The sequence below is a fragment of the Nicotiana tomentosiformis genome, chromosome 1 (assembly GCF_000390325.3).
Source record: "Nicotiana tomentosiformis chromosome 1, ASM39032v3, whole genome shotgun sequence".
NCBI classification, from domain to species: Eukaryota; Viridiplantae; Streptophyta; class Magnoliopsida; order Solanales; family Solanaceae; genus Nicotiana; species Nicotiana tomentosiformis.
In genome coordinates, this window is record NC_090812.1 from 76,476,161 (window position 1) to 76,483,988 (window position 7,828).

Consider the following 7,828-nt stretch of genomic DNA (forward strand, 5'->3'; position numbering starts at 1 on the left):
ATACTTTAGGAGTAAAGCGATGCTTTTATATTCAAGACTTCAACTCACAACCTCTAATTAAGAGTAAAGCGATGTTCACTGAGAAAAAGTATTTATACTGTCGTAACTTTTTACGGTTTGTTTCTCCCTTTAAATTAACAAATCGAAAGAATTTATCTACCAATGATATGCTAATATCAAATTGATAAGGAGAGCATAGTGCTTCACTGTATCAGCTTCCACCACTGTCCTTTCGAATTTCAATATGGCATTTGGTGGGTTGTCTTTGTCGCATTGGATAATTGAAAGCACTAATCCCCAAAAAGCTATTTTATGCTCACCTAATTCATCTGAAAAAACTTTTCAAAAAATATCTGTTAAACTCCACTTACATGTCAAAAACACATAGAATTAAGTCCCCTATAAAGACCCCTACTATTCATCTATATTCTATTCATCGAGCGTTGTTCTTATTGAGCTTTGTGGTTACTACTATCTCAAGGTGGTTTAAGTTCTTTCGCTCTCCCTCGTACTTGTACCAATCTAGTTAATAATAGACAAATTTACACATAATTCTAGCTTTTGATAAGTACAGATAATTATTTTCACTACCTCAACTGGAGTGATTGAATATTTTCTTTCTTGTATCCGAAGGTGTAATCTAGTGTCTGATGAACTAGTCGAATTACATGCATGTAACAATAACAAACCAAGTAGAATCGCACAAGTGAGGTCAGAGGAGAGTAGTGTGTACGCAGACAAATTACATGCATGTAAATTGTATTGTATTAAAGAAAATCACTATTAAAGAAAAAAGAACGTTATTTGTGATATAGGGATTGATATATATTTCGAGAAGTCATTGTATCAATAATGTTCACTATTAAAGAAAATTCTAGCTTTTGATAAATATAGATAATTATTTTCACTACCTCAATTGGAGTAATTGAATATTTTCTTTCTTGTATCCGAAGGCGTAATCTAGCGTCCGCTGAACTAGTCGAATTGCATGCATGTAACAACAACAAATCCAGTAGAATCACACAAGTGTGGTCTTGAAAAAATAGTGCATACGTAGACTAATTGCATGTATGTAAACTGTCCGAGCATCACTATTAAAAAAAAAAAAAAAAAACGTTATTTGTGATATAGGGGTTGATATATATTTCGAGAAGTATCATTGTATCAAGATAGTTTGTAATATTCTATAATTGTAAACAAGTATTGCTCTAAGACAATTAATTTCTTTCAGAAGGAAAAACATACTATTCAGTTTCTATTCGTAAAATCCTTTTCCCCCTTTTTGGCCTCTAATGATCAGTATTAGTTCTTAAAGCGAGGAGGAGCAGAGGAGGGTGTGCTGTGATTGCAAAATCAAAATATAACAATTGAGGGAAGATATTGTGGAGCTGCATTAAAGGCCAATTTGCAAGGAATGTTGATATTAATTTACAATGTAAAATTTAACACTAAAAACAAAGTTGGATACAGTGATAAAATTATGTTAAGGGTCCATGCTCCCTGTTCTGGAGTTAATTAAATGATACATTAAACTATTAATCCACTAACTCTTTAGACTTATAGCGCCCCAACAAAAGAAAAGTGGTGTCTCTTACCTTTTTGATTTTAACAATTTTAAAATAAAAGCATAATAAGGATTAAATTCTTTACAATAAAATATTTGTCTTCATTTCTATCCAAAGCATGGCACTGTACTTTAAAGCAAAATAGTACTATATATTTAAATGTTCTCTGATGCAATGTAGAAAAAGTAAAGCATCATTTCTTCCACTTCTTTTCATAGAAAGATAAAAGAGTGCCAGAGAAAAAGAGTGAATTGCAGATTAATTAAAAAAAATCTGAAGAATTAGAGATAATGGGTGGTATCATGCTACTCAAGAAAATTGGTTTCTTCTTCCTTCTCATAACTGCATCCCTTTTGTCCACTTCATTTGCAGGTAGGTTTATTTGAAGAAGCAAATAATGGGACTTAACTTTAGTTAACGCCTTATATATAGTACATGATCCATTCTTTCATTTAATTTGTTAGGTCTTCTTGCTTAGAAATTAGAATCAACAAGAAAGTACTAAAGATCCCTTCTTTTACACTCTTAAATTTCTTGTCTTCTTTTTTTTTTTCTTGTTGTTTTTCTACCATATGGCCTTGAATCTTGATGGTATACAAAGGGAAACAAGAATATATTTACAAACTATACAAATAACAAAGTCTAAATCGTCACAGGAAAAACTCCTGCATGCAGTGAGCTCTCTTCTAAGTTCTCAAATTTCATTAATCTGCATCATTTAAATTTTACATTTCGTTAATTCAACAGGAGGGAGTGACATTATTTTCACTATTTTCTGTCTCTGATTTTGTATTTCCTTTTTGTCCTAGCCATAAGTCTCTCATGCATGGCGATCATAAGCGAATTCATGATTTTAATCCTATAATTTTAACTTTTGAAATTTTTAGCATTGAACTCATTATTTATTTAAAGTTATAAGTTCATATCTACTATTTTTATAATTTTAATGAATTTTTACCGCCCGACGGCGATGAACTTTTTTTTCCCTATCTTTTCTTAGTGCAAGAAACTTATAGAAGTATAAAGTAAGACGCTAACAAGGCCCACTTTTAATATGCAGGTCGAGTATCGAGGTCTTTGAGCAACTTTGAGCAGGAACCGCTAGGTGCAATTCATGAGGTTTGTATTTAATTTAGTCACCAATTTATTGTATTTTCTGGACCCAAATAAAAAGATTATGAGTAAAAATCAAGAAATTGAAAGTAAAATCATTTTCAGTTAAGTATTACTTGAGTAATCATGAATCATGATTACTAGTCTACTTTTCTTTTGACAAAAGAGTTTGACATATTATCATGTCTACTCTTCTTGCTTAGGGTTTTCTGTATATATATATTTTCTTCCTTCATCACTAACATGAAGCTGCAGAAATTCTATACACTATATATAATTTTTTTTCTTTTTTTAACCTTAAAACTCCTTGAACTTTAGCATATTATTATAATATAACACGCCAAAAATATTTATGGAACAGGAGCAATTACTCCATGACGAGGAGGTGAGTGAAATCCATGAAAGGCTGCTTAAGGTGAACACAAAGGATTATGGGAGATATGATCCAACTCCTGCTTTATCCAAACCTCCTTTCAAACTCATTCCCAACTGATGTGATTTCGAAAATTTTAGGTTTTGTGGAAACCCTAATATGAGTTATGAATATGAACCACCCTAGCTAGTACTATATATTATGAGTTACTATACATGTTTGCAGCTATATATATATAGTACTGTAAGATACTATCCTTGTAAACTATGTTTATATTTTTGCAAGATCATGTAGTCTCCGTCTGTAATATATATCTGTGTAATTATAATGAAAAAATAAATTACTTATGTATCTTCTTGTCTTGTGTATGATCCGATACTCCCTCCGTTTCAATTTATGTGAACCTATTTCTTTTTTAGGTGTCAAAAAGAATGAGTCATTTCCTTGGAAACAATTTACTTTTATGCAATGATTTACAGTCACATAAAATATTTGTGTCTCATTTTACATATTCAGAAGCCTTCTCTCGTTTCTTGAACTTTGTGCATAGTCAAATGGATTCACATAAATTGAAACGGAAAGAGTATACTTTTTATCAAAGTTCATGAAACTGGATATTACAATTTTTGCATAATGAAATACTAGTGCTTTCGGAGATCTATATTTAAAAATTTAATATTTGTTGAATTTTGGTTTTTTCATGTATATATTTATGTTCCATACCGGAAATGTTTGAGTTCAGTTTAACTCTTTAAATATTCAAAAGCTCCATCTGCCTCCGAGTACTGCTATTGGGCATTAATAAGATGAGAAATTCGATTTGAAATCTTTTGAGAAGTCAAATCTAACTAATTAAAACTGAATATCAGATTACAATCCACATAGGTTTTGTCAACAGCATCAGATTTTAATATATTTTTAAATTCTTGTTTAATGTTTCCTTTGGCTATTTCCTGTATTAATTGCTTACCAAAGTTCTGTTCTATCCTGTAAACTCATATCGACCACCTTAATAACCTAACAGAGAATGTAGCAGCCGAAGATAAATCAGTTGTTTATTCATGACTAGGAGACTATTGAATATTTTGCTATATATAACTTTTACACACTTCAGCATGTCTTTTACACTTTTGGGTAACGTAAAAAAACTATTACATGTACGGTCTATAAAAAGTTAAATTAGTAACATGAGAATAATTAAAGAGGATTACCTGCAATAATAAGTTGATGGTATCAAAATTCTTTAAGTAGGGAAGGGAGGGAAGAGCAAGAAATAAATATCTTTAAGTAGGAAGAATGAGAAACCCATTGCTGTCTTCTGCATATCCTTGCCTTTGAAAAAAAAAAGTGGGAACAATTAAGGGAAATTAGATAACAAAAATATTCTGGTTCAATTTTCGGAGGGGAAGACAAAGAAAAACATATAAAAACACACTTTGCATAGATGAGTTCGGAGGTGAACTAGAAATTAATTTGAGTAGAGCTAGATCTAATCCTTGTATGTAGTGAGAGAGAGAGAGAGAGAAACAACAGCCCCTAGGGTTATCCTGCATGCACTTGGATCTCATTTTTATAATTTGATTCTTAGTCGCTATAGTAAACAAGAGAGGAAATCAAATTTGGTTCTTTCTTTTTCTTTCCAATCACATAATCCTCCCAATTTGAGACCTTCCATACTATATTTTTAGTCTTTTCCATTATGGACAGCAATGTAGCTAAAACCCTACTACATATAATGATTTGTGGGGAAATCCATTACTACAAGGGTGCTTATAAGTTTGGAAAAACTATATAGTATAGCTGATCAAAAATATAATAGCCGGCAAAATATATATTTTTTATATATTAATGAATAATACATATATTTTATATATAATTTTTTATATATTTGACTCGTAAAAGTAATTATTATTATTGGCCTACCGGTCAAATGTATAACTTGCCAAATAAATTTTCAATTTAATAGTGTAAAAGCCCCATAAGAATAAGGGATTGTTATACAAATAGCCGGCCAAATTTAATATTTTCTTATTTTAGCCGTTATACATAATTATGAATAGTTATATATATTATAAATTTATCAATTATTTTTAGTTTAAGAAATTAAGTGGACGGTTATTTGAGTTGATTTTCTAAGAATAACAAGGAACCTGCTGAGGAAATCCTTTCGGCCCTAGGAATGACTTTGATGGATCGCAGAGCAATAGGATATCCAACTGTTTGGGCTTGGCCCACAAGATGACTTTGATGGACCATAGATCAATAGGATATCCAATGGTTGGCCTTCATAAGGGGTGAAATTCAAAAATAGCCAGATATACAAGTGGTAATTGAAAAATAGCCACAGTTTCAAAAATAATCGAAATTTAGCCATTTTTCATGTAAAGATAAATCTAAACGAAAACACTGTTGTGAACTTCCAGCATAATATATTGGTCCAACATAATATGCTGGGAGTTCATACACATGTGCTCCAATCTCGAGTATATTATGCTGAAACTTTCTGTATGCAGGGGCGGCTCAAGTATATGCGGGGCCTAAAGCCAAAGTATAATATGAGACCTAAATTTTTAAAAGAAAGTTATACGATATGTTTTTATTTAAAGTCTATTTTTCTAGTTTTTTGAGATACAAAGTTGTTAATAATTCTTTTTATAATCGATTTTCCCTAATAATTCATTTTCAATTGATAACATAGTCAACTCATTTAATCTTTCTTGAGATATTGTTAATTTTAGATAAGATTTTATCGAGCAATAGAAGTATAAACTATTGGAAGCTTAAATTTCTTGGAGAAAGAAGGTGAGTAAGAATATTAAAGAGAAAGAGAGAAAATATATAGGGGTTTCTGAAATATGATGAGATCGGAAAAAGTAAGATTGACTTGGACAAATTAAGAAAGGGAGAGTAAAATTTTTACACGTTATCTAATGAAGGAGTAAGAAGTGAAAAATTGAAACATTGGGAAATTATTTATCTACCCACGTTTAAGTAAGTCAAATTATTACTTTATTTATGTATCTAAAGAGCTTTCTTTCCTTTTATATTAAAAATCTCTACTTTTGTATTAAAAGTACTAAATATTATTTTTAAAATACCTATAAACCTATTATTTTTAAAAAATGGGGCCCCCAAAATTGGGGGGCCTAAGGCACAAGCCTTACTACTCAACACATTAGAGCCGGCCTTGTCCGTACGAAGTTCATACACATGTGCACCAATCTCCAGTATATTATGATAGAACTTTCTGTGTTGAAGTAAAATAATGGCTATTTTTCAATGACTTTGTAAACGCTAACTATTTTTCAATTACCAGTTCGAAAACTGGCTAACTCGTGTTATTTTTACTTTAATAAGTAAAACTCTAAATATTGAAGAAAAAGATGAATTAAAAGGTGTTTATGTGTTCAGAAGTCTCGAAAAGAAAAAGTCGATAAAAGTGAGCTACTACTATAGTACTATTGACAATAGGCATTTGAAAATTTGTAAGTAGGGGTGGACTAGTCGTTCTTTCAAAATAAAAACTACAAGCCACTGACTTAAAACGGGAAAAAAGTAAGTCAAGTATACCTATGAGAAAATGAATTGTCAATTTTCCCTTTAATTAGTTTAATGTACTTTTTTTAAAAGATTGCTTTTATTACGTTGGAGGCTCGGGAAGGAAAAGAAGAAATGGAGTAACCGAAATCAAATCAACGCTAATTATCTATGTGAGACTCTTACCGATACCACTAGATTATAATGTATGATTTATTTGCACATTTTTTAATTGCTTGACCTTACGGAAGAAGAATTCTTTGGTCAAAATCAGGACTCATCTTTTGCTATAAGTATAGTTGTCTTAACAGTACTGTCTTAGCTTGTGACATCAAATATATTATTTTTGGGATAAAAATGTAAGAGGAAAGATATGTTACAGAAATTCTTATATGAGATGTAACTACGTCATAGAATTGTCTTCTTAGCTTTTGTCTTTTAATCAACGGAAAAGGGCCAAAAATGATCCTAAGGTATTAAAAATGGCTCAATTTTGCTCTACTTTCGCTTATTGGGTCATAAATGCCTTTAACGTTACTTTTTGGGTTCAAACTTATCCCATATCTAACAGAAGTGCCAACAATACCTCTAACGTATTGAAAATGTCTAAGAAATACCCTCCGTTAACCTTTTGGTCCGCAAATGCCCCTAACGTTTGTTTTTTTGCTCAAACTTACCCCTATATATAACAGAACTAACCTGGTCAATTTTTTGACTTTAACTTCGTCATGTGACATTTTCTTAATCCGCCACGTATATTATTTGTATTAAATAAATTTACCTGTATCTTTTAAAATATCCAACGACCCTGACCCGCTCCTTTAATTTTTGGACGGTCGGCTAAAAATCATTACATTCGCTAGTTAAATATATAAAAAAATATACATTGATTATATATAAAAATATGTATATCATACATTAATATTTTAATATATATTTTACATGATATTATTTTTAGGAGAAATTATACGGTGTAGTTTTTCCTATTAATTATGATCCATAACTCGAATTTATTAAGCAAATCTAACAATGGAACGATAGTTTTTGCTAATATTTTAGCTCTATCGTTATATATTAAAACACTATTAGTTCCCATTGAAAAGATCATGTAAAGTCCATTAATGTGCTAAGCAGTTGGATATGTATATAATTAAAGGTTTTAAATAATTTCCTTTCCATCCGTTTCTTTGCTTCTCATTTAAAATTATATAAATAGAACATTATCATTTTTATGTTTGCA

The 7,828-nt window shown here is 30.6% G+C and overlaps 1 protein-coding gene across 1 annotated transcript; it reads left to right on the forward strand.

Moving 5' to 3' along the window:
- The first annotated feature begins 1,732 nt into the window (after nt 1-1,732).
- LOC104088580 (protein CASPARIAN STRIP INTEGRITY FACTOR 1-like) lies at nt 1,733-3,402 on the forward strand. The gene is made up of 3 exons (XM_009593281.4): nt 1,733-1,937; nt 2,626-2,684; nt 3,040-3,402. The coding sequence occupies exons 1-3, from the start codon at nt 1,856-1,858 to the stop codon at nt 3,169-3,171; spliced, it is 273 nt and encodes a 90-aa protein (XP_009591576.1). The 5' UTR covers nt 1,733-1,855; the 3' UTR covers nt 3,172-3,402.
- The last annotated feature ends 4,426 nt before the right edge of the window (nt 3,403-7,828 follow it).